The sequence below is a fragment of the Macaca thibetana genome, chromosome 19, assembly GCF_024542745.1.
Source record: "Macaca thibetana thibetana isolate TM-01 chromosome 19, ASM2454274v1, whole genome shotgun sequence".
In the NCBI taxonomy this organism is placed as follows: domain Eukaryota; kingdom Metazoa; phylum Chordata; class Mammalia; order Primates; family Cercopithecidae; genus Macaca; species Macaca thibetana.
Window position 1 is genome coordinate 46,490,666 of NC_065596.1, and position 25,401 is coordinate 46,516,066.

The following is a 25,401-nucleotide window of genomic DNA, read 5'->3' on the forward strand; positions in this document are numbered from 1 at the left end:
CACGCCGATCCCTCCTCTGCCGCCCGCCGGCCCCCGGGGGACGCAAGGGAGGCGAGGGGAGCGGGTACCGCCCCGCCCCCTGCCGCCTCTCCCGGCGGACTCAGGGAGCCTCGGGGGAATGGGGCCGAGAGCAATGGGGGACTGGGCCAGAGTCGAGGCTAAGAGGAGCCGTGGGGTCGTGGCCAGACCTGGGGGTTGTAGGAGGGATGTTGAGGTCAGAGCTGGGCGGGGAGGGAGAGCAGGTTGGGAGAGTCAGAGTTTGGGAAGGGGGGTGGTGCAGAGGTGGTGCTGAAGGGACAGCACTTTTCACTCAGCAGAGAGCCCGGAGCTCACTGCCACACTCCCGCTCAGGACCGGGAGGGGGCCGTTTGGAAGATTCCCCCGCGCGGGATGGTTTTTGGGAGCACGGGGTGGGGTGCAGGGGAGTGTGGATATTGGGAGAACGGGGTCAGATATTGGCCAGGACACGAGGTGGCCAGGATGGGCATCTGGCCCCTAAGGTCTTTCTGGGGCCTCCCAGGAAATGCAGGGAGGAGTGTTTGAATGGAGGGGAGGAAACTTGGGGGGGCAATGGAGGGAGAAAATCAGGGCGGCAGGAATCCTGGACCCACAGTAATGGGATCAGGGAAGGATTTTGGAGGTGACCTGGTCTCCTTCTAGTACTTGGGAAGCCAGGTACCTGAGGGGTAGGGAAGAAAAGTTGGGGGTCTATGGAGTAAAGAGTTCTTGAAGGACTCTCAGCAGAGGATCAGACTGGGCCCCTTTTTCAGGACTGGGTGTTCCTGACAAGATTTTGTTTCCTCTCGGATTACGGCCGACTGGACTTCCGTTTCCGCTACCCTGAGGTGAGTCTCCCCCAACACTAGCCATACTGAGGCTGGGTACTTCCCTTGGCCTCCAAAGGCACAGGCTGCCCCAGCTCCTCGCCCGCAACATCTGTGGTCTGCAGGCCAAGTGCTGTCAGAACATCCTCCTCTATTTTGACGACCCATCCCAGTGGCCAGCCGTGTACAAGGCAGGGGACAAGGTGAGGGCTGTGAAAAGGGCATGGGGGAGAGGGGAGAAGGTCGTGGCTGGCTGAGGGAGTGACCCTGTCCCTGCCTTCCCTAGGACTGCCTGGCCAAGGAGTCAGTGATCCGGCCAGAGAACAACCAGGTCATCAACCTCACCACCCAGTATGCCTGGTCCGGCTGTCAGGTACAGGCCCAGCCTGGGGCAGTGGGCAGGTGCTGAAGGATGGTGCCTTGCGGGCATCAAGGGCAGGCTTCAGTCTTCTTGCTTGTCTCCAGGTGGTATCAGAGGAGGGAACCCGCTACCTGAGCTGCTCCAGTGGCCGCAGCTTCCGCTCAGTGCGTGAAAGGTGGTGGTATATTGCGCTCAGCAAGTGTGGGGTAAGGTGCTGGGGTGGCCACCTGGGCTACCTTCTTTTCGCCTTTCTGCCAGCTCCCAACTTGCCCAGGACCCCTCTTAGGCCTCCATACTCCCTACAGGGTGATGGATTGCAGCTAGAGTATGAGATGGTCCTCACCAATGGCAAGTCCTTCTGGACACGACACTTCTCCGCTGACGAGTTTGGTGAGCACGTGGGGACCCGGAAACCAGGCTCTCTGTGGGACACCAGACCTGGGTGCCCACTGAGGGGACATCCACCTGAATGAACCTTACTCCTCCTACCAAATTGGCAGGGATCCTGGAGACAGATGTGACCTTCCTCCTCATCTTCATCCTCATCTTCTTCCTTTCTTGTTACTTTGGATGTGAGTCTGGCATATGGGGTGTTGGGGAAGAGACAGAAGGGAGCAGGGTTGTGGGAGGTGAGCTGCTCTCCCTTTCTGCCTGTGGACAGCCTTTCCCTACTCTGCTTCCTAGATTTGCTGAAAGGTCGTCAGTTGCTCCACACAACTTATAAAATGTTCATGGCCGCAGCAGGAGTAGAGGGTGAGGTTCTGTGTCCCAACTTCTGCGTTCTGGAAGAGCAGACACCTGGGGCCAGACACCTGGACTCCTGGGTCCTGGGGGAGGAGGGGCTAGAGGCCTGGATTCCTGCATCCTGGGGGAGGAGGGGCTGGGGGCCTGGGTTTCTGGGTCCAAGGGAGAAGGGGCTGGGGGCCTGGACTCCTGCGTCCTGGGGGAGAAGGGGCTGGTGGCCTGGACTCCTGGGTCCAAGGGAGAAGGGGCTCGGGGCCTGGAGCCCTGGTTCCTGGGGTAAGATGGGCTGGGAACCTGAACCCCTGGTTCCTGGGGGAAGAGGGAGTGGGACCTGACACCCCTGGGTCCTTGAGGGGGTATAAAGGCCTGAACTCCTGAGTCTGGGGGAGGAGGGGCTGGGAGCCTAAACTCCTGGGTCTGAGGGAGGAGGAGCTGGAGGCCTGGACCCCTGGGTCCTGGAGGAGGAGGGGCTGGGGGCCTGGACTCCTGGGTCTGAGGGAGGAGGGGTTGGGGTCCTGGACCCCTGGGTCTAAGGGAGGAGGGGGTGGGGGCCTGGATCCGTGGGTCCTGGGGGAGCAGGGTTGGGGGCTGTACTTCAGATTCTCCTAGCAGGTGAGTGGGGGTAGAAGGTCTGGAGTCCTGAGGGAGGAGGCGGGGTTTAGACCACTTGGATGGCAGTGCTAGAGGACAGTGATGCCCCACAGCTGCTTTCTATCCTTTCTTCTCTGCCCATCCTCCCCCCAGTTCTGAGCCTTCTCTTTTTCTGCATCTACTGGGGTCAGTATGCCACCGATGGCATTGGCAACGAGAGTGTGAAGATCTTGGGTGAGAATGAAGCTGGGTGGGGAGAGGGTGGAGCCCAGGGTTCAGGTCGGGCATCGGGTCTGAGCCTGGCTCTGAGCCGCCCCCTCCTCCCTTCTCCCAGCCAAGCTGCTCTTCTCCTCCAGCTTCCTCATCTTCCTGCTGATGCTCATCCTCCTGGGGAAGGGATTCACGGTGACACGGTGCCCGGGCAGGGCGTGCTCGTGGGGCGGCTGACGGGGGAGCAGGACAGGGGCAGGGTGGGGGAGGGGGTAGGCCCATCCTCCTCCCTGACGGCCCCCACCCTGCTGTCTCCCCTCATGGCCTGCCGCCAGGGGCCGCATCAGCCACGCGGGCTCCGTGAAGTTGTCTGTCTACATGACCCTCTACACGCTCACTCATGTGGTGCTGCTCATCTACGAGGCGGAAGTGAGTCCCACTGGCCCCTGGTCAGGCCCCGCCTTCCCCTGCTTTTGGCACCGCCTCCCCCTTGACCTGTCTGCTCGCCCTTGCCCACGTTGCGCTCCTGCTGGCTCGCTCTCTCTCCCGCTCTTTGATTTTCTGCTTCCCCATCTGTCTAAGTGATTCCTCCTCTCTTCACCATCCCGCAGCAGCTTTCTTTCTCCTCCCTCTGTCTCTCACTGTCTGTCACATTTATGCTCAATATCGTGACTAAGAGTTCAGGAGTCACACAGACCTGGATTCCACACCAGCTCTCCCACTTCCTAGCTGCCTGACCTTGGGTGACGACCCCTGTCTCTGGGCCCATTTTCTTCTTGGAAAATTGGGAGGATCTTACCTAACCCATGGGGCTCCTCTAAGGCTTTCTGTCTTCTATATGGCTTTGACCAAAGGGCTTCCCTCTTAGCCTCAGTTTCCTCTTCTGTGAAATGGAGCAATAATAAGACCTACCTTGTTGAGTTGATGCTGATGGAAAAACTCACACATGAGAGGTGTTTAGCCCCGTGTTGAGCACACAGTAACTGATTTATTCTCTTCCTGTCTTTTTCACCCTCTTTCTCTACCTCGATATGCTTCTGTCTCCATGCCTGGCTCCCCTGTTGCTTCTGTTCTGACGGAGTACCTCTGTTCCCATGTGCCCAAGGGTGGGGTCCGGGGACCCTAATAGAGGGGAGGAGGCCAGGCTGTGATGGACCCTCTCCTGCGGGTCCAGTTTTTTGACCCGGGCCAGGTACTGTACACGTATGAGTCGCCGGCCGGCTACGGGCTCATCGGACTGCAGGTGGCGGCCTACGTGTGGTTCTGCTATGCTGTGCTCGTCTCACTGCGACACTTTCCTGAGAAGCAGCCTTTTTATGTGCCCTTCTTTGCTGCCTATACCCTCTGGTGAGAACTGGTGGGCCCCAGCCTGTCCCTGCCTCCCTCTCGGGGCTCCCCAGAAGTGGTTGCCTCCCATCTCAGACCCTCCATAGTGAGGAAGATGGGCTTTTCACTCAGGCAGCTGTCACCCAGAATCTGACACTTACTCACTTTGTGGAAAATTACTTTCACAAGAAGTCCATCAGGTTTACCCATAAAACAACAGGATCTCCTCAAAGGGATATCTTGAGCAAGCATAGGCCACTACATGAGGGCCGCGTGTCTGGCACATAGTAAATGTTCAATAAAAACTATTGTAGGCTGGGTGCGGTGGCTCATGCCTGTAATCCCAGCACTTTGAGAGGCCAGGATGGGTGGATCACTTGAGGTCAGGAGTTCAAGACCAGCCTGGCCAACATGGTAAACCGCCGTCTCTACTAAAAATACAAAAAAATTAGCCAGGCATGGTGGTGCACGCCTGTACTCCCAGTTATTCAGGAAGCTGAAGCAGGAGAATCACTTGAACCTGGGAGACTGAGGTTGCAGTGAGTTGAGATCGTGCCCCTGTACTCTAGCCTGGGCAACAGAGTGAGACTTCATCTCAAAAACAAATCAAACAAAACAACAACAACAAAACAAACAAAATGAAAAAAACACCCAAAACTATTTTAATTATTATGGTTCACCATAACATAGCAATAAGGTTGGCAGATTCTGAGCCAGACTGCCCAGGTTCAGATCCCAGCTCTAAAGTTTATAGATGATGTGACCTCAGACAAGCCCATTAACTTCTCTCTGCCTCAGTTTCCTCACCTTTTAATGGAGATGGAAATTTTATCTGCCTCATAGAGTCACTGTGAGAGTTAAATGAGTTTATGTATGTCAAATGCTTAGAAACAGGACTGGCATGCAATAAGTCCTTACTTCTTATTATCTTTTGTTCATTCATTCATCAAATATGTATTTTTTTTTTCTTTTTGGAGACGGAGTCTTGCTTTGTCGCCCAGGCTGGAGTGCGGTGGCATGATCTCAGCTCACTGCAACCTCCGCCTCCTGAGTTCAAGCGATTCTTCTGCCTCAGCCTCCCAAGTAGCTGGGACTACAGGCGCATGCCACCATGCCCAGCTAATTTATGTATTTTTAGTAGAGATGTGGTTTCCACCATATTAGCCAGGCTGGTCTGGAACTCCTGATCTCGGGTGATCCACCTGCCTTGGCCTCACAAAGTGCTGGGATTACGGGCATGAGCCATCACGCCTGGCCTGATTTCTCTTTTTTTTTTTTTGAGACAGAGTCTCACTTTGTTCCCCAGGCTGGAGTGCAGTGGCACTATCTCTGCTCACTGCAAGCTCCACCTCCTGGGTTCACCATTCTCCTGCCTCAGCCTCCCGAGTAGCTGGGACTACAGGCGCCTGCCACCATGCCCGGCTAATTTTTTGTATTTTTAGTAGAGATAGGGTTTCACTGTGTTAGCCAGGATGGTCTCGACCTCCTGACCTCGTGATCCACCCGTCTTGGCCTCTCAAAGTGCTGGGATTACAGGTGTCAGCCACTGCGCCTGGCTCTTTTTTTTTTTTTTTGAGATGGAGTTTTGCTCTTGTTGCCCAGGCTGGAGTGCAGTGGTGCAATCTCCGCTCACTGCAGCCTCTGCCTCCCGAATTCAAGTGATTCCCCTGCTTCAGCCTCCCAAATAGCTGGGATTACAGGTGCATGCCACCACACCCAGCTAATTTTGTATTTTTAGTAGAGATGGGATTTTGCCATGTTGGTCAGGCTGGTCTGGAACTCCTAACCTCAGGTGATCTGCCTGCCTCGGCCTCCCAAAGTGCTGGGATTATAGGCGTGAGCCACCGTTCCGCCCTATCTGTTGATTTCTTATTAGATGCCAGGATTTGGGGTGCTGTGGAACTGAGTTAAATTGAACCTCATTCTTGCCCCTCAGAATTTCCCAGTCCAGTCCTGCCCCATTTCAGTCTCTGGCTTCTGAAGGTCACACTGGCTTCTCTCCAGTTTGGGACCTGCCTGGGGTCTGTGTGTATACATGGCAGGGGAGGCGGGGCTATAGGGTGGGGTGGAGGACAGGAGCAGTGTCTCTGCTGACCCAATACTCCCCCTTCAGGTTCTTTGCGGTTCCTGTCATGGCCCTGATTGCCAATTTCGGCATCCCCAAGTGGGCCCGGGAGAAGATTGTCAATGGCATCCAGCTGGGGATCCACTTGTACGCCCATGGCGTGTTCCTGGTGAGGATGGGCATCCGTGGGGGCGGAGGGGAGGACCCGAGGGCAGAAGATGCGTGAGGCTCCTATACCTGATCTGCTGGACCTCCTGTTCTGAGGTCTTGATCCATTTTCCCTTTAGTTATTCTTCCTTTATTGAGCGCCCGCTTGCTTCCTGCAGGCTCCTCTACTGTGCCCCTCAGAGTCCATTTTCTTCTTTTTTTTTGAGACAGAATCTCACTCTGTCTCCCAGGCTGAAGTGCAATGGCTCGATCTCGGCTCCCTGCAACCTCTGCCTCCCGAGTTCAAGTGATTCTTCTGCCTCAGCCTCCCAAATAGCTGGGATTACAGGTGCCCCCCATCATGTGCGGCTAATTTTTTGTATTTTTAGTAGAGATGGGGTTTCACCATGTTGGTCAGGCTGGTCTCAAACTCCTGACCTCAGGTGATCCACCCGTTTCGGCCTCCCAAAGTGCTGGGATTACAGGCCTGAGCCACCTCTCGGGGCCCATGTCCATTTTCTTCCGTTCCTCTCTCCTACCTTGTGTCCTGGCTTCTTTCCTCAACCCCCATACTCTCTCTTTGCCCTCCCTTCCCATTTCCATTCCTGACCCTGTGTCCCCAGATTCTTCCATTTCTCTTCTGTATCCCCACTGCCTTCCCCACTATCCTTGATCTCTCCACTCTCCCCCTGCCCCCGCCCACATTCTGCCATCACAGGCCATTGTTCAGGAAGAAGCAGCTGGGGTGGCACAGGGTGAAGCTTTTTTTTTTTTTTTTTTTTTTTTTGAGACGGAGTCTCACTCTGTCACCAGGTTGGAATGCAGTGGCACAATCTTGGCTCACTGCAACCTCCGCCTCCCAGGTTCAAGTGATTCTCCTGCCTCAGCCTCCAGAGTAGCTGGGATTACAGGCGTGTGCCTGGCTAAGTTTTGTATTTTTAGGAGATTTGGGATTTCACCATGTTGGTCAGGATGGTCTCTATCTCTTGACCTCATGATCCATCCACCTCGGCCTCCCAAAGTGCTGGGATTACAGGCATGAGCCACTGCACCCGGACCCCACCACATCTGTTCTTTACCTGGGTTCACATCCTATCTGACATTCTTGGTGACAGTTCTAATAGTCATTAATTTATTCATCAGTTGTTCACTGGACACCTGTCTTGAACCAGTCTGTTTCATTCTAGGAACATCCATATACATTTATTCCTGCCCTCTTGTTTAATTGTCAGAGCAGCTCCAGGAGAGGGTGGATAATTGACGTTGTTCCCATTACACAGAGCAGGGAAGCTAAGGCCCAGAGAGGAGAAGTGACGTGCTAGGGCTCCGTGGCCTTTGGCGGCAGGCAAATACTTTGAATCCTGTCCTTCTCCAGCAGACCACAAGGTCTGAAATGAAGGGCAACCAGAAAGGGAAACAGGCATGACCAAGTGTCCCAGCTTCTGACTCCGGGGATCTACAACATACACTGTGTAGGGAGTGGGCCCAGCCACTAAGGGAGGGGACAGGTCCCCATCCTTTGCCTCAGAGCCTGACTTAGGTACAGACTCGCTCACCTTCCCAGGCCGGTCCATGCTGAAGCTCTGCAGGAAGTCAGAAAGGGACAGAAAGAGAAGAAACGCTGAGAACCCACCATGTGCCGGGCTCTGCACCAGTGGTTTTCATTTCCACCCTTTCATCTTTCCAAGTAGGCGCTACAATCCCTTTTCCCCACAGCGAGGCTCAGGGAGTTTAATCAACATGCCGCAGATCCCACACTCAGTGAGCTACAGATCCCACAGGCGGGATGCAGGCTCAGAACGGCAAGCGCAGTGCCCTTCCTGCTGTATCTCAGCCAGCTTCCTTCCTAAGGATGCTCACGTTAGCTCAGCACAGCTCCACCTGGGTATCCCACTGCTCATTGCTTTCAGCTCCTTGTTCATTTTTACAGCACAACCTTAGAGGAGCTGTGTTAGGCTTCTGGAATATGGCGAGGGAGTCACAACCAGTCCCTGCCCTCACGGCCTATCAGACTAACTGGTACCAGACATCCCTACATTCCACCAATATTTATTTTATTTTATTTTATTTTATTTTATTTTATTTTATTTTATTTTTTGAGATGGAATCTTGCTCTGTCACCCGGGCTGGAGTGCAGTGGCATGAGCTGAGCTCACTGCAACCTCTACCTCCTGGGTTCAAGCAGGGTTCTCCTGCCTCAGCCTCCAGAGTAGCTGGGATCATAGGTGCACCACCACACCTGGCTAATTTTTGTATTTTTAGTAGAGACAGAGTTTCACCATGTTGGCCATGCTGGTCTGAAACTCCTGACCTCAGGTGAGCCACTCAGGTCGGCCTCCCAAAGTGCTGGGATTATAGGCGTGAGCCACCGCGCCCGGCCCACCAATATTTATTGAAGGCTTATATGTGCTGGCATGGTTCTAGAAGGTACTAGGGACTCAGTAGGGAACAGAAGAGTCTGGTTCCTGCCTCATGGAGACATTTTAGAGTCTATTAGTTGCTGTTCAGTTGAACTTTCTGTATTTATGAAGATATTCTATTATCTGCACTTTCCAATATGGGAGCTACTAACCATATGTGACTGTTGAGCACTTGAATGTGAGTAGGGCATAGTGAGTGTGTATTGGGGAGTGTGACTGACCAACATTTAAAATTTATTTTGATGAAATTTAAGCTACATGCAGCCAGTGGCTATCATACTGTGCAGGACGCTGACTCTAACCAGTCAGTGATAGCTCAGTGATCAGGGCTCTGATGGAGGAAGCACAGGTCGAGTTGTGTTGAAGGGAAAAGGTGAGGATCCAGGGCACTTTGAGAGCCCAGAGGGGGCACCTAATCCAGTGTGAATGGCTTCAGGAAGTGTGGGGGATGTCAACTGAAAGGGAATCCTTCGAACCCCAAGTTTATGGGGACAGCCTCTGGCCTGACAGTGCCTCTCACACCTGCTCCTGGCCCTGGCCTCAGATCATGACCCGCCCATCAGCGGCCAACAAGAACTTCCCGTACCACGTGCGCACGTCGCAGATCGCATCGGCTGGAGTCCCTGGACCCGGAGGGAACCAATCCGCTGACAAGGCCTTTCCGCAGCACGTCTATGGGAACGTGACGTTTATCAGCGACTCGGTGCCCAACTTCACGGAGCTCTTCTCCATCCCCCCGCCCACCACCTCTGTAAGCCCCGCAGCCCCAGCGCCCGAGGAGCTGCTGGCGCCGCCCCTGGAGTACCTGACCCCGCTCCCGGCCCCGCCGCCGCCCCCGGCGCCCGGGCGCCTGAGCCCTCCCCCTGCCTTTCGCACACCCCACGCCCCAACACCGCGCCGCGACCGTCCCCTGGCGCCCGCGCCCACCCTGCCTGACTGGGTACTGGCGCTGTTGCGCACACCCCTGCAGACGCCCTGCGCCGTGCCCCCACCGCCCGCCTTCCGCGGCTCTCCCCCAGCTCCCCGGCCGCCGCCGGAGTTCGCCCCGCGCGCCCCGACGCCGCCTTTTGAGTACCTGGCCCCGCTGCCCAGGCGCCCCGCCACCCAGTCATTCCCTGACTGACACGTGCGTCCACACCTGGGGTGGAAGGGTTCTCCGGGGGAGGGGGACGGGCCTTCGGGGCCGCATCTGCCCCGCGAGGGTCCGGGACTGCCTCTGACCCTGACCCCCCTCCCAGGCCGGGAAGCAGGTGGAGGAGACGGCGGTGGCGGCGGCGGTGGCCCCGAGGGGCCGCGTGGTGACCATGGCCGAGCCGGGCGCAGCCTCCCCCCCACTTCCCGCTCGGTTCCCCAAGGCGGCCGACCCGGGCTGGGACGGCCCGACGCCGCCCTACCAGCCGCTCGTGCCCCAGACGGCGGCGCCGCACACCGGCTTCACCGAATACTTCAGCATGCACACGGCCGGGGGTACCGCACCCCCGGTCTGAGCACCCCTGCCCGCCCCTGCCCCATGGGCCGTGACCGGGCTCCGGACCCCTGCTTTATCCCGGCCCGAGAGCTCGGCCATCCCGGGCCTTCCCGACCCTTCCTACCCCGCGCGCCCAGGTTGGGTACGCTGCGTCCCGCCCCCCTCCCCTCTGTGCCAAACGATCCCGCGGGAGCCGCTCTCCCCGTCCCCTCCCTCAGCCCCTGCCCCGAACGGCGCCGGATTCTGGGCTCCCGCTGTTCCGTGACCTCCGGCCCCCTGGCCCCCTTCGAGACCTCTGACCCCGCTGGACTCCGGAACACCCGTGGTGACCGCCGGGACCCTGCCTGTGACTCTCCAGGACTCTGCGACCCCGGGATGGATATTGCGATGCTGGTCTCGACCCTGAAACCCTCCCTCGGATCTGTGACCTCGGCTCCGTGCTCCGTCTGCCCCTATCTCCATTCCGGGGGCCTTCCCTCGGGTCCCTGGAAGAAAGACATTTCCCCCTTCTTGCCAAAATAAAAAAGATTCGTTTTTATCTATAACATGGCTTCTTTTACATCTTGATGGTGTTCAGCGGCGGGGCTGAGCCAGAACTATGTCAGGCTCGGGGCCTCATTGTGTTCATCTGTGAAATGGGAATTTGGAACTGGAGGCAGAGGCCTGTATAACCTGATCTTTATGTTGCTCCAGAATCTGGGAACGTTGAAGATGATCAAACATCTAGCAGGGCCTTGCACCACTCCTTTATTTTTGCCTTCCTTTCCTCACTCAGAGGTAGAGGCGCCCTCCAGTGGCCCGTGCTTTGCTCAATCACAGGCACCCAGAGTTTGGGTTACGATCTTAGCATTGCGCATGTGTAATTTTCTCGTCTCCAGGAGCATCGCTCCAGGAGGACGCTGCTGCGCATGCGGTTGGGAATAAATGGGCGGGGAATTTCCCCGGAAGTCTCCCTTTATGGAGGATTGGGGTTGGGCGCTCCGCAGTCCTCCCAGGGCCGCTCTGACCGACCGCTCTGCAACTTCTCGCCTCCTCTCCGCCGTGCCTCCCACTGCGGCTCCTCGGCTCTCGGCCCCTCGCCCTCCCACAGCGGGTCTTCCCGCGGCCGCTCTGGCCCAAGCGTCCCCTCGTCTCTCTGATTTGGCCCATCCGGCTTGGGAGGGAGGCGCGGGTGGGTGAGCAAGGGGAGTGCGTCAATGGGGTCCAGGCCCGAGCCCCTGAAGACGGACTCCGCCCCCGGCACCCGCTCGCGCCCCGCCCCCGGCTGGAGGAGTCTCTCCTGGACCATCGGATCCTGGTCTGTCCCGGCCCGCAGCCTCTATGGAGGCTTCTGCCGGGCCGTAGAGCCTTTCGCCCCCTGGGGACTCACCCGTATATAAGGTCCGTTTGGCCTGCAGCAGCCCGAGTCTGTAATACTGGACACTGTTTATGGGGTTGGCCCCCTATGGGGGCCCGTGTCTATAGGGGACCCCCAAGGTCCTTAGGGGTCGTCCCCGTCCATAGTGACTCCATATACAGGGCCTCCATCGCTCTATAGGGCCCAGCCCTCGGCTTCCAGAGCCTGTCAGCAGTGGCCGTTCCCTTCGCCGGGACTGCGTCTCCAGGACCTCCTCGGTCTACAAGGCCATGTTATGCCTATAGAGGTCGCATTGCAGGGCCTCACGCCGGGTAGAGGGTCCTCTCCAGGTTTTTACGGCCCGTTCCCGCTCTAAGGGTCAGTACAGGAGGCGGCGATGGCCCTGGGCAAGGCTCTGGCCACGGCACTGGCTTTGGCCTTGGCCGTGTTGGGGTCGCTGTCCCCTGGGGCCCAGGCGGGGGACTGCAAGGGGCAGCGGCAGGTGTTGCGGGAGGCGCCAGGCTTCGTGACGGATGGTGCTGGCAACTACAGCGTCAATGGCAACTGCGAGTGGCTCATCGAGGGTGAGTGGGGCCGCGTGGGTCACTCACTAATTCGCTGCTAGTTCATTCATGTGTGCATTCATCCACTCACCACATTCCCAGAGCTCGGTTCTGGTCCAGGCCTTTTGCTCTAAAATGCCTGACAGCCAGGGTTGCAGCCAACCTGGGCCCTGCCCTGGAAGGCCTCCCAGTCTGGTGGGGGAGATGCACCTACACCCAGGTTTACAATTACAAGACAGGAGCATCAGTGCCGGGTCTTCTGAGTAACTGTTAAGAACTCAGGGTCTGGATCCAATCATCTGGCTTTGAATTTGGTTCTACTACTACTTCCTTTTTTTTTTTTTTTTTTTTTTTGAGGTGGGGGTCTCACTCTGTCACCCAGGCTGGAGTGCAATGGTACCAACACAGTTTACTTACTGCAGCCTCTACCTCCTGGGCTCAAGTGATCCTCCCACCTCAGCCTCCCAAGTAACTGAGTGTGTAGAGACAGAGTCTCACCGTGCTGCCCAGACTAGACCCGAACTCCTGGGCTCAAACGATCCTCACACCTCAGCCTCCTAAAGTGTTGGGATTGTAGGTGTGAGCCACTGTGCCTGGCTTCTTCTTACTGGTTTTGTGATTTTGAGCACGTGACTTTCTTTCTCTGAGATTCAGTTTCCTTCCCCCCACAAATGGGATAACAAGAGTACTCACCTCATAGAGTTGTTGCAATGAAATGAAAACGGGTATTTCACGTGCCTGATGTGTGGCATATAGTAACTGTTCTATAAATGGCATTAGGATTATTGTTGTTATTTGTAAAGTACTTCAATAAAAGCATTTTTCTTCTGTCATTCATGTGCCATACATTATGTTTCCCATTGGACATAGCCCAGACTGAGACAGCTCCAGCAATCCCCGGTGACTTAGGTCTTGGAGTCTAGTCGGGGAGACAAACACACTAATAGTGAGAGCCAAGAGTGGTCTGTGATGGAGGAATCTCACAGGCCTGAGAAAGCCCAGAGAAAGTGCCTGATCTGGGGCCGGGGAGAACAGAGAAGCTTCCTGGAGGAGGAAATGTCTAAGCTGAGACCTAAAGGACCAATAGGAATCTGTCAGGAGGGGAGAAAAGGCCCCAGCCCTACCCTTCTGGACTCCCAGTCAGTGGAAGAGACAAACGCACTTCAAGGCTGTTTGTTTTCCTTTTCCACCTAATAAACTCCTATGCATGCCTCAGAACCCTGCCTCACTGGCTCTTTCTCTGTGAAGACTTGTGACTTAAGCTGGGGTATAGCTGAGATCAGAGGCATCTGTAGGAGGGAGCAGAACGGCATTCCAGGCAAGAATAGCCGTGCAAAGGTAGGGAAGCAGGAGAGTGATGCTTCTGAAGAACTAGAAATCCAGTGTGTTAAAACATAGAATACTGGCAGAGCATGGTGGCTCATGCCTGTAATCCCAGCCCTTTGGGAGGCCAAGGCCAGCAGACCACCTGAAGTCAGGAGTTTCAGACCAGTCTGGTCATCGTGGTGAAACCCCGTCTCTACTAAAAATACAAAAATTAGCTGGGTGTGATGGCGCATGCCTGTAGTCCCAGCTTCTCAGGAGGCTGAGGCACAAGAATAGCTTGAACCTGGAGGTTGCAGTGAGCTGATGTTGCTCCGCAAAGCTCTAGTCTGGGCGGCAGAGGGAGACTCCATGTTAAAAGCAAAAACCTGGAATACAAGACAACAAATGAGCCAGAGGCTGCAGAGTGGGAGGAGCCAGCAAGTGAAGGGCTTTGTGATTTTGAGCTGTATCCTGAGGGCAAACGGGTGGAAGAGAAGTTGAAAGGCAGTACCTGCAGAAGCCCAGGAAGGCCTCACAGAGTAGTGGATGTAGAAACTGGCCTCCAGATGGGAGGTTCTGGGCAAAGGCTGGAGGTGTGACAGGGCCTGAATCATGCAGGGCCTCCCTTGGGAGGCTGTGAAGCTTTGTCTTTGTCTGGGGGCTCTGGGGAGCTATGGAAGGGTTTTGAGCAGGGAGGGGACATTATCTGATTTATGTTTTAGAAGATCTCTCTGGCTGCTGTGTGGGCTATGGATGAAGGCATGTTTCTCGGTGTTAGCATGTTTACCTGTCCCCAGCTTGGGGGCCATTCCTGTTAAGCTAGTGGGATGAGAACAGAATAGGAAGTGTGTGTGTGTGTGTGTGTGTGTGTGTGTGTGTGTGTGGCAAAGGGGTCTGTGTGCTGGATATAAATCACTCTCTGGCCTTAAAGAGTCCCAGACTGGCTAGGCCGGGTGTGATGGCTCACGCCTGTAATCCCAGCACTTTGGGAGACCAAGGGGGGCGGATCACCTGACGTCAGGTGTTAGAGACCAGCCTGGCCAACATGAAGAAACCCCCCCTCTACTAAAACTACAAAAATTAGCCCAGCATGGTGGCGCACATCTGTGATTCCAGCTACTCAGGAGGCTGAGGCAGAAGAATTGCTTGAACCCGGGAGGCGGAGGTTGCAGCGAGCTGAGATCACGCCACTGCACTCCAGCCTGGGTGACAGAGCGAGATGCCACCTAAAAAAAAAAGTCTCAGACTGCTTGGGAATAGTGGGGCTGGACACAGATATTCAGTCCCCAGTGTGTTCACTGAGACAGTGCTCAGGGCTGAGAAGGGAAGTGGAGGGGTTGGGTGGATGTACCTAGGGAGGAAAGAGGACTGTGCTAGAGGTCACAGAGGAGGAGCCACTGAAACAGGGTTCTGAAGCATGCGTAGGAGTTTATTGAGTGGGAAAAGGGAACAAACATCCTCTATGAAGACATGAGGGTGGCTGGAGTATCTCAGGATCCCTGTCTAGGTTTGTCTGGTCTGATGGCACTTTTGACTGGGAGGTAATGAGAGCCAGAAGCAGGGGAAGGGGGGCCTTGAATGTCACACTGAGCAGCCTGGCCTTCCCCTTGGGGTTGATGGGGAGCCACAAGAGGTTTTGAGCAGGAGTAGGGCATTGCCCTCAGGCTGGGTGGGGGGCAGACTGGACACTTGGTGAGCTGATCTGGCAAGAGAGAATGAGTTCCTAACTAGGGCAGGGGCTTAGAGGGGTGGAGAGGTGTAGAGAGTGCAATAGATGTTTGTGGAGTTTCACTGATGAGGCTTGGGGACCAACTGGGTAGATGTTGGGGTGAGGGAGGAGTCTGGGAGACCTCCAGACCCCCCTTGATGATCTGTTCTTACCAATGCCTGTCACTTCTTACCTATGAGAACCATCATCTTCCTGTATCTATTATAAAATAACCGGCCAGGTGCAGTGGCACACGCCTGTAATCCTAGCACTTTGGGAATCTGAGATGGAAGGATTACTTGGAGCCCAGGAGTTAGAGACTAGCCTGGACAACATGGTAAGACACTGTCTCTACAAAAAAATTGCAAAAGATTAGCTGGGCGTGGTGGGTGGTGGCATGTGCCTATAGTCCCAGCTACTGGGGAGGCGGAGGTGGGCAGATCCCTTGAGCCTAGGAGGCTGAGGTCGCAGTGAGCCAAGATTGCACTGCTATACTCCAGCCTGGGCAGCAGAGCGAGACCCTGTCTCAAGAAAAAAAAAAGATAAACAACCAACCCACTAACTTTGTATTATGTTCACACTTTACCTAGTCCTAGACTTTTTTTTTTCTGAGACATAATCTTGCTCTGTTGCCCAGGCTGGAGCCCAGTGGCTTGATCTTGGTTCACTGAAGCTTCTGCTTCCCAGGTTCAAGTGATCCTCGTACCTTGGTTTCCTGAGTAGCTGGGATTACAGACATGTACCACCACGCCTGGCTAATTTTTGTATTTTTAGTAGAGACGGGGTTTCTCCATGTCAGCCAGGCTGGTCTCAAACTCCTGGCCTCGAATGATTTGCCCTGGGATTACAGACGTGAGCCACCACGCCTAGCCCAGTCCTAGTCCTTATAACATCTTCATGAATAAGAGGCATCCTGCTTTTGAGCAGGAGGGGTTTGAGATCAGATTTCTGTCTGGAATGGTATGGGGGTTGGGTAGAAACAGACCTTCAATTTAGGGAAGAACTTGGGGAGGCAGATGGTGAACTGGCCTCCGGCAGGCACTTAACAAAGATGTACTTGTGATTCCAGGAACAGAGCTTTATAGTGTGGTTGAGGCTGGTAAGATTCTGGGAGGTCTGGTTGTGTGGCCCTGCTGAATGGTTCTTCTGCGTTCCCCAGAGCATGGGTGGGGTCTGTGTCTGATGTTCTTGGGGGCTCTGGTCAGAGCCTGAGGGAGAGCTTCCAGCTTTAGTATTCTTTCTTTTGTGTATTTCTTCATTCCGTCATCCAGCATTTCCTGAGCCTTTGCCAAGCCTAGGTCTGGGCAATGCTGCAGAGAGAATTAGGCCCACATCCAGGCCCTGCCCTATGGGCTTTGTAGGCTGCAGGGAGACAGACCTGGACATAGATGTTCCTGGCCCAGAGGAATGAAGGTTATAATGGGATGTGAGAACCCTGGAGAGGGGCACCTAACCCAGCTAGGGGGCATCAGGAAGAGGGCTGGTGGTGGGAAGAGATAATACGTTGCAGACAGAGGGAGAAGCTTGTACAAAGGCCCAGCTCCCATTAGAGCTGTAAGCAGTGGAGTGATTTGAGACAAAGGAAGGGTCTGAACAGCAGGCTAGGGAACTGGACTTTCTCCTAGGGTGCTAGGGAGCCATGCACGGCTTTGGGGCAGGGGAGGGATGGGGCCAGATGTTGAGTTGGGAAGATCAGAGACTCATGTCAGGGCAAGAAGGAGGCTGGGTGAATGGTTCTGGTGAGACAGGATGAGGCCAGGCAGCCAGGGCACACCGTGGCTCTAAGCTGGCAGGCTGGAGTCATCACCTCATTGAATGTTCACTCCAGCCTTTGTGGGTGGGGGGAATTATCTCCATTTTACAGTCATGGAAACTGAGGCTCAGAGAGCCCATGGAACTGGCCTGGGATCACCCAGCCATTGGCAGTGGTGGCTGAGTGTCTCCAGGATCTAGATAGACACACTCAGGGTCATGGGGGAAAGAACTGGCCCAGGGTCCTCCAGCTGGTCATGGGCAGAGCCAGAGCCAGAGCGAGAGCCTAGGCCTCCTAATTTCCCTCACCCAGAGGCCTCCCCTGAGCTGCCTGTTTAGGAGCCTTCTCATGTGGGATGTGGAATGAGAGGGGCTTCCAGAAACAGGACTGGCAGAGAATAAGACAGTGCCAGTGTTAGGGGTAGTGGCACTCACCACGACGATATGTGGGCCTCGTTGTCAGCATTTCTTTTTTTTTTTTTTGAAGCAGAGTTGCACTCTTATCGCTCAGGCTGGAGTGCAATGGTACAATCTCAGCTCACTGTAACCTCTGTCTCCCAGGTTCAAGAATTCTTGTGCCTCAGCCTCCCAGGTAGCTGGGATTACAAGCATGTGCCACCACATCCAGCTAATTTTTTGTATTTTTAGTAGAGACGGGGTTTCACCATGTTGGCTAGGCTGGTCTCGAACTCCTGACCTCAAGTGATCCACCCTCCTTGGCCTCCCAAAGTGCTGGGATTACAGGCATGAGCCACCTACCCCGCTCCGTTGTCACCATTTCATGTGCATTATTGCTCCTCATGAGGTTGCAGTCAGATGTCAGCTGGAGCTGCAGTCAGCTGAATGTTCACCTTGGCTGGACATCCAGGAAGGTCCCTCCCAGGGCTGGCAGTTGATGCTGGCTATCTGCTGGAAGCTCAGTTGGGACTGTCAGCTGGAATGCCTGTGTGTGGCCTTTTCTTGTGGCTTTGGCTTTTCTTTTCTTTTCTTTTTTTTTTTTTGAGATGAGGTCTTGCTCTTGTCCCCTAGGCTACAGTACAATGGCACAATCTCGGCTCACTGCAACCTCCACCTCCTGGGTTCAAGGAGTTCTCCTGCCTCAGCCTCCTGAGTAGCTGGGATTACAGGCGCCTGCCACAACGCCCAGCAAATTTTTGTATTTTTAGTACAGTTGGGGTTTTGCCACGTTGGCTAGGCTGGTCTCAAACTCCTGACCTCGTGATCTGCCTGCCTTGGCCTCCCAAAGTGTTGGGATTACAGGTGTGAGCCACCGTGCCTGGCCAGCTTTGGTTTTTCATAGCATGACAGCTGTGTTCTGAGAAGGAGTGTTCTATGAGGCCCAGGTGAAAGGTACAAGTCCTCTTATGATCTAGCCTTGAAAGTTTCAGAATTTCTGCTGTTTTTTAATTGGTCAAGCAAGTCACTAAGGCTTTTCCCAGATACAAGGGGCAGGGAATTACCTTTCAGTGGCAGGAGTGGCCTATAAGTTTGAATCCACTACAGTACCACTATATCCCACTTTACAGATGAGGAGACCAATCCAGAGAGGGTGGGTTACTTGGCCAAGATCACACAGCTAGTAGCTATTCAGTGACAGAGCCAAGACATAAGCTCAGGCAGTCTGGTTCCAGAGTTTGTGCTTGTAGCCATCACAGTAAACAGAGGTGAGACTCTGGATGGGGGCAGAGGGGAACTATGCTGCTCCAAGGTTAGGCCTCTCTTCAGGGGGAAGAAACTGGACTCTTCTCTTGAAGCTCTGTTCAGCGAGGGCCAGGGGACTGTCACAGAGGTGCTTTTCTCACTGGGATTATGACCTTGACCCTCCAGCCTGGACATGTCTGAAGCTCAGGCATGGACAGGAAGAGAGAGGCATCAGGAATACCGTGGCTTCTGCTCTGTGTGGCCACTGGGATGGGGTTTTCTCTCTGCACTTTATTTTCCCATCTGAATGGTGGGGATGTTCATTCTGATCTCAGGTGACCTTTCTTTTTTTTTTTTTTTTTTTTTTTTTTTTTTTTTTTGAGACGGAGTCTCGCTCTGTCGCCCAGGCTGGAGTGCAGTGGCGGGATCTCAGCTCACTGCAAGCTCCGCCTCCCGGGTTCCCACCATTCTCCTGCCTCAGCCTCCCAAGTAGCTGGGACTACAGGCACCCGCCACCTCGCCCGGCTAGTTTTTTGTATTTTTTAGTAGAGACGGGGTTTCACCCTGTTAGCCGGGATGGTCTCGATCTCCTGACGTCGTGATCCGCCCGTCTCAGCCTCCCAAAGTGCTGGGATTACAGGCTTGAGCCACCGCGCCCGGCCTCAGGTGACCTTTCTAGAGGTCTGGAATATTGTGATTCTTTCTCTGGGCACCTGTCCCTCCGGCTGTCACAGCCCTTGACTGCCCTAGGTTATGAGACTGGGAGCCCCTCCAAGGTGAGGTCCAGGTCTGACTCATCCTTGAGCCCCCAGCATCACCTGGAGCAGGGTTTGGTGTACAATAGTGGCTGCAGGGAGGTGTGGGGAAAAGGTCCGCTTTAGAGCTTAGTCCCTCTGTGCTCACCTCCCAGCCCCAAGCCCCCAGCACCAGATCCTGCTGGACTTCCTTTTCCTGGACACAGAGTGCACGTATGACTACCTGTTTGTGTATGACGGTGACTCCCCGCGAGGGCCGCTGCTTGCCAGTCTGAGTGGGAGCACCCGGCCTCCGCCCATCGAAGCTTCCTCAGGCAAGGTTAGTGGGGATGGGGCTGTGGGTAGATAAACCAAGGGAAATGGAAGAAGAAAGGAGGGGCAGAGAGTCAGTAAGAGGGCATTCGAGAGCAGAGCACAGGGACAAGGGAAGGTGGAGAGAGGCAAAGGAAGGAGATGAGGCTCTGGGTCCCCTAGGATAGAAGGGGACAGGAGTGGGCCACCCTCCCAGGCCAATCCCCAGGCTCTGCCCACCTTACCCAGACCACCTTGTGCTTGCAGATGCTGCTGCACCTCTTCAGTGATGCCAACTACAACCTACTGGGCTTTAACGCCTCATTCCGCTTCTCCCTGTGCCCGGGTGGCTGCCGGAGCCACGGGCAGTGCCAGCCGCCGGGTGTGTGTGCCTGTGAGCCGGGCTGGGGGGGTCCTGACTGTGGCGTGCAGGAGTGCTCAGCCTACTGTGGCAGCCATGGCACCTGTGCCTCGGTGAGCTGGTCCCCAGCCCTGTTTCCCCTGGGGCCCTGATCTGTGAGCACACTCTCCACGCCTATCTCCTAGGTCTGACCTTGCTCCTGCATGAAACTCCCCCCCCCACCACCCCACCCTGCTCCGTGATACCCACTTCCCTCTCCTTCCAGAGCTTGCCCCCAACCTGTTACTCCGACCCCACCCCACCTTCACCTGCAGGCCCTCCCCTGCTGAGCGTACCCCACTCTCACCTGTGAACACCACCCTCCTTCCTCCAGCCAGGCCCAACTCCGTCCTCCCATCCAGCCACTCTGTGTGGCCTTGGACCCCCTGCCATGACTTCCAGCCTCGCACCGCTGACCTTTCGCTGAAGTTGTGCACACCCAGCTTTCAATCTGGATTGCGCTTTGAGCCCTCCCCGCCTTGACCTCCCCAGATCTGAGCTCTTTCAGTTCAGGCTGAATGTCAACCATGCTGTTTGTCTTCTCCAGCCTGCCTTCTTTCTGTCTTTTCTCCTTTTTCTCTGTGTGTCTTTTCCTTTTTCTGTTGGTCTTTTTTCCATCTGTCTGCTTCCTTCTGGTTGTGTCTCTTTGTCTCTTGTTTCTGTCTGACAATTTGCCTTTCCCCTCTTCCTGTCTCTCTCTGTCTCCTTTTCTTTCTCTCTCTTTCCGTTGCCATTCTCTCCCTTCCTATCTATCTCTTTCTCTCTCCCTTTGTGCCTGTCTCATTATGCCGCTTTTTGTCTTTGTGTCTCCTTTGTCTCTGTCCTTGTCTCTCTGTCTCTTATCTCTGTCTTTATGTCTCCTTCCCCACAGCCCCTGGGACCATGCCGCTGTGAGCCTGGCTTCTTGGGACGTGCCTGTGACCTGCACCTGTGGGAGAACCAGGGGGCTGGCTGGTGGCACAACGTGAGTGCTGGGGACCCTGCCTTCTCTGCCCGTATTGGAGCAGCTGGCGCCTTCCTGTCCCCACCGGGGCTGCTGGCAGTTTTTGGAGGTGAGCAGATAGGGCGAGTATCTGGGGTCTGGAGGCCTGGCAGCCTGTGGCCAGGTCATGAGACTGTCCACCCCTCCGCAGGCCAGGACCTCAACAATGCCCTGGGTGACCTCGTCCTATACAACTTCTCCGCCAACACCTGGGAATCCTGGGACCTGAGTCCTGCCCCGGTATGACCCCTCCTCTGCCCTGGAGGAGCCTGTACACTCAATCAGACCCAGCTAGGGACCCCTAGACTGACCCCCTATCACCCAGTGCTCCCCCAGTTCCCGCAGCTTGATGTAGGAACCTACTTCTCCCTGTTTCTGCCTTTTCTCTCTGATTTTCTTTTTTCTTCTTTTTCTTCCTTTATCTGCCTTTGTGTATCTTACTTTTCCACGTGTCTCCTGTCGCTCGATCTGTCTCTGTTTTCATCTGTCTGACTTTTGGGCTTCTGTGTTCTCCGTTTCTGTGTCTCCATTTCTCTGGGTCTGTTTCTGTCTGCCATTTGTCCCTCTAACTCTGTCTTCTTGCCTCTTCCCTCTCCTATTGTGTTTCTCTGTTTCTATGAATCTGTCTCTTCTTTTCTCTTTCTACCGGTCTCTACCTTTCTCTTTGTCTCTGTCTTTATCTCGCCTTCTCTTTATGTTTCTCTGGCTCTGCATCTCTCTGTCTGAGCCTGGCTCTGGCTCCCTTGCTATGTCTTTACCTCTGTTTCTTGTCTCTTCCTCACAGGCTGCCCGTCACTCCCATGTGGCCGTGGCCTGGGCCGGCTCCCTGGTGCTGATGGGTGGTGAGCTGGCAGACGGCTCGCTCATCAACGATGTGTGGGCCTTCAGTCCACTGGGCAGGGGCCACTGGGAGCTCCTGGCACCACCTGCCTCCAGCTCCTCGGGGCCCCCAGGCCTGGCAGGTCATGCGGCTGCCCTGGTGGATGATGTCTGGCTATATGTGTCTGGAGGCCGTACCCAGCACGACCTCTTCTCCTCTGGCCTCTTCCGTTTCCGCCTTGACAGCACCAGCGGGGGCTATTGGGAGCAGGTGATTCCAGCAGGTGGACGGCCCCCTGCTGCCACCGGCCACTCCATGGTGTTCCATGCCCCGTCCCGTGCCCTGCTGGTCCATGGTGGACACCGGCCCTCCACTGCCCGGTAAGTGACCTGTCCCACAACCCATGCCCCACAGGCCAGGCCCAGGTCAACACCATAGGCCTTTAGTCTTTAGAGGTCTTTGCCCACTATTGGACTCCTGTGGTCTTTCAGTCACTCCTTCCTTTGTGTATTTACTTATTCCTTCATTCACTCATTCACTCACTCACCCACTCACGCATTCTCTGATGTTTTATTCAATGTCTTGGTGAATTGCCTCCCACATACTCCCACCCATGTATCCATTCAACAGAGCCCTGCTTGGTGTCCACCCCTTGCTAGCTTATGCGGGTAACCCAGAGATGACTCAGAGTCCTGCCCACAGGGAACTTCTAGTTTGGAGGGGACATAGAGGCAGTCATGGTCAGTCTCACCCCTGGGTGATCACATGGCTCCTAAGAGCCTGAAGGAGGGAGAGGGACGCTTCCTGCCCTAAGCCCCTGCCCTGCTTCTCCTTTGATAGGTTCTCTGTGCGAGTGAACTCCACTGAGCTTTTCCATGTGGATCGGCGTGTGTGGACGACGCTGAAGGGGCGGGATGGGCTTCAGGGCCCAAGGGAGAGAGCCTTCCACACAGCCAGTGTTCTGGGCAACTACATGGTGGTCTATGGTGAGGAGGCTCCCCAATCCTGCCTGCCTGCCGAGGGCCTGAGCCAACCCTGAGCTGAGGCTCCCTGCATGGCAGTCCCCACCTCCACCAGGCTTGCCAGCTATGCCCCTTTCCTTCTTTCCCAGGGGGCAATGTGCACACTCATTACCAGGAGGAAAAGTGCTACGAAGATGGCATCTTCTTCTACCACCTTGGTTGCCATCAATGGGTGTCAGGAGCTGAGCTTGCCCCGCCAGGAACCCCTGAGGGTGAGTGGTCCCTGTTCTTCCCTAGGGACTCCCGAGGGTCCCACCTCCCTCCACAGTGATTCTGGACTCAAGCTACCTCAGTCTGTAAGGGTGAGCCTGACATCCAGGTCGGTTGGTGCCAGCCTCAGGAGGCGAGCCTGGGATGGAGATGGGACCAGGGCATCATCACTATGGAGATGGAGGCCCTTATGGCAATATCCAATGTGGATTCCAATCCAGGTTTTGCCAGTTTCCAGCTGCCCCAGGGAAATGCCTAAGAGACAGCAACTTTTCCTTCTTTTTCATTTTCTTTTCTTTTTTTTTTTTTGAGATGGAGTCTTGCTCCATCGCCCAGGCTAGAGTGCAGTGGCGTGATCTCAGCTCACTGTGACCTCCACCTCCTGGGTTCAAGCGATTCTCCTGTCTCAGCCTCCTGGGTAGCTGGGATTATAGGCATGCATCTCCATGCCTGACTAATTTTTTTGTATTTTTAGTAGAGACATTGTTTCATCATGTTGGCCAGGCTGGTCTCAAACTCCAGACCTCAAGTGATCCGCCTACCTTAGCCTCCCAAAGTACTGAGATTACGTGTGTGAGCCACCGTGCTCGGCTTTTTTAACTTTCAATTTAGGTTCAGCAGTACCTGTGCAGGTTTTTTATATAGGTAAATTGTGTGTCATGGGGATTTGGTGTACTGATTATTTCATCACCCAGGTATTAAGCCTAGTACCCAACAGGTAGTTTTTTCTTGTGTTTGTTTGTTTGTTTGTTTGTTTTGAGAAGGAGTCTTACTCTGTTACCCAGCTGGAGTGCAGTGGCGCAATCTCGGCTCACTGCAACCTCCACCTCCTGGGTTCAAGTGATCCTCCCGCCTCAGCCTCCTAAGTAGCTGGGAGTATAGGTGCATACCACACCCAGCTAATTTTTTTTTTTATTTTTAGTAGAGATGAGGTTTCACCGTGTTGGCCAGGCTGGTCTTGAACTCCTGACCTCAGGTGATCTGCCAGCCTCAGCCTTCCAGAGTGCTGGGATTACAGGCATGAGCCACCGCGCCCAGCCCCAGTAGGTAGTTTTTTGATCCTCTCCCTCCTCCAACCCTCAGGTAGGCCCCTCAAGAGTGTTGTTCCCTTCTTTGTGTCCATGTGCACTCGATGTTTGGCTCCCACTTGTGAGAACATGCAGTGTTTGGTTTTCTGTTCCTGTATTAATCTGCTTAGGATAAGGGTCTCCAGCTCCATCCACGCTGATGGAAAGAACATGATCTCATTATTTTTTATAGCCACGTAGTATTCCACGATGTATATGTACCACATTTTCTTTTTTTTTTTCTTTCTATATATTTTTTTGAGATGGAGTTTCACTCTTGTTACCCAGGCTGGAGTGCAATGGCATGATCTCAGCTCACTGCAACCTCCACCTCCCAGGTTCAAGTGATTCTCCTACCTCAGCCTCCCGAGTAGATAGAATTACAGGCGCCCACCACCACACCTGGCTAATTTTTGTATTTTTAGTAGAGATGGGGTTTCACCATGTTGGCCAGGCTGGTGTCAAACTCCTGACCTCAGGTGATCCACCCGCCTTGGCCTCCCAAATTGCTGATATTACAGGCGTGAGCCAATGCGCCCGGCCTCCATTTTCTTTATCCAGTCTATCACTGATGGGCATTTAGGTTGATTCCATGTCTTTGCTATTGTAAACAGTGCTGCGATGAACATGCACATGCATGTGTCTTTATGGTAGAACAATTTGTATTCCTTGGGGTATATACCCAGTAATGGGATTGGTGGGTCAAATGGTAATTCTGTTTTAAGTTATTTGAGAAATCTTCAAACTGCTTTCCACAATGCCTGAACTAATTTACATTCCCATCAGCAGTAGTAAGCATTCATTCCCTTTTCTCTGCAACCTCACTCACATGTGTTATTTTATTTATTTATTTATTTATTTATTTTGAGACGGAGTCTGGCCCTGTTGCCCAGGCTGGAGTGCAGTGGCGCGATCCTGGCTCACTGCAAGCTCCACCTCCTGGGTTCACGCCATTCTCCTGCCTCAGCCTCCCGAGTAGCTGGAACTACAGGCGCCTGCCACCACGCCCAGCTAATTTTGTTTTTGTATTTTTAGTAGAGACGGGGTTTCACTGTGTTAGCCAGGATGGTCTCGATCTCCTGACTTCGTGATCCGCCTGCCTCGGCCTCCCAAAGTGCTGGGATTACAGGTGTGAGCCACTGCGCCCAGCCGCATGTGTTATTTTTTGACTTTTTGATAATAGCTATTCTGACTGGTGTGAGATGGTATCTCACTGTGGTTTTGATTTGCATTTCTCTCATTATTAGTGATATTGAGCATTTTTTCATATGCTTATTGGCCATGTGTATATCTTCTTTTGAAAAATGTCTGTTCATGTCCTTTGTCTACTGTTTAATCAGATTGTTTTTTGCTTGTTAGTTTATTTAAGTTCCTTATAGGTTTTGGATATTAG

General features: G+C 54.4%; 2 protein-coding genes across 4 annotated transcripts in view; both read left to right on the top strand.

Moving 5' to 3' along the window:
* The window catches only part of TMEM145 (transmembrane protein 145), a 74,442-nt gene extending 63,740 nt beyond the window's left edge, over positions 1 to 10,702 (top strand). The window contains exons 3-16 of the mRNA XM_050768456.1: positions 771 to 845; positions 950 to 1,027; positions 1,111 to 1,197; positions 1,290 to 1,391; positions 1,491 to 1,575; positions 1,686 to 1,757; positions 1,870 to 1,938; positions 2,674 to 2,754; positions 2,855 to 2,933; positions 3,066 to 3,159; positions 3,905 to 4,077; positions 6,170 to 6,290; positions 9,233 to 9,439; positions 9,927 to 10,702. Of these exons, the coding sequence (XP_050624413.1) occupies positions 771 to 845; positions 950 to 1,027; positions 1,111 to 1,197; positions 1,290 to 1,391; positions 1,491 to 1,575; positions 1,686 to 1,757; positions 1,870 to 1,938; positions 2,674 to 2,754; positions 2,855 to 2,933; positions 3,066 to 3,159; positions 3,905 to 4,077; positions 6,170 to 6,290; positions 9,233 to 9,439; positions 9,927 to 10,175 (1,572 nt within the window). The 3' untranslated portion in view covers positions 10,176 to 10,702. The remainder of the gene's footprint in view (positions 1 to 770; positions 846 to 949; positions 1,028 to 1,110; positions 1,198 to 1,289; positions 1,392 to 1,490; positions 1,576 to 1,685; positions 1,758 to 1,869; positions 1,939 to 2,673; positions 2,755 to 2,854; positions 2,934 to 3,065; positions 3,160 to 3,904; positions 4,078 to 6,169; positions 6,291 to 9,232; positions 9,440 to 9,926) is intronic.
* A 479-nt stretch (positions 10,703 to 11,181) lies between these two features.
* MEGF8 (multiple EGF like domains 8) overlaps positions 11,182 to 25,401 on the top strand; it is a 53,719-nt gene continuing 39,499 nt past the window's right edge. For 2 of the 3 annotated variants that reach the window (XM_050768389.1, XM_050768390.1), the window contains exons 1-8: positions 11,183 to 12,076; positions 19,372 to 19,535; positions 19,775 to 19,981; positions 20,779 to 20,959; positions 21,041 to 21,129; positions 21,674 to 22,089; positions 22,550 to 22,695; positions 22,821 to 22,943. In XM_050768389.1, coding sequence (XP_050624346.1) covers positions 11,890 to 12,076; positions 19,372 to 19,535; positions 19,775 to 19,981; positions 20,779 to 20,959; positions 21,041 to 21,129; positions 21,674 to 22,089; positions 22,550 to 22,695; positions 22,821 to 22,943 — 1,513 coding nt within the window. In that variant the 5' untranslated portion in view covers positions 11,183 to 11,889. Of the gene's footprint in view, positions 12,077 to 19,371; positions 19,536 to 19,774; positions 19,982 to 20,778; positions 20,960 to 21,040; positions 21,130 to 21,673; positions 22,090 to 22,549; positions 22,696 to 22,820; positions 22,944 to 25,401 lie in introns of all 3 variants that reach the window. The other variant, XM_050768391.1, reaches the window with a different exon arrangement.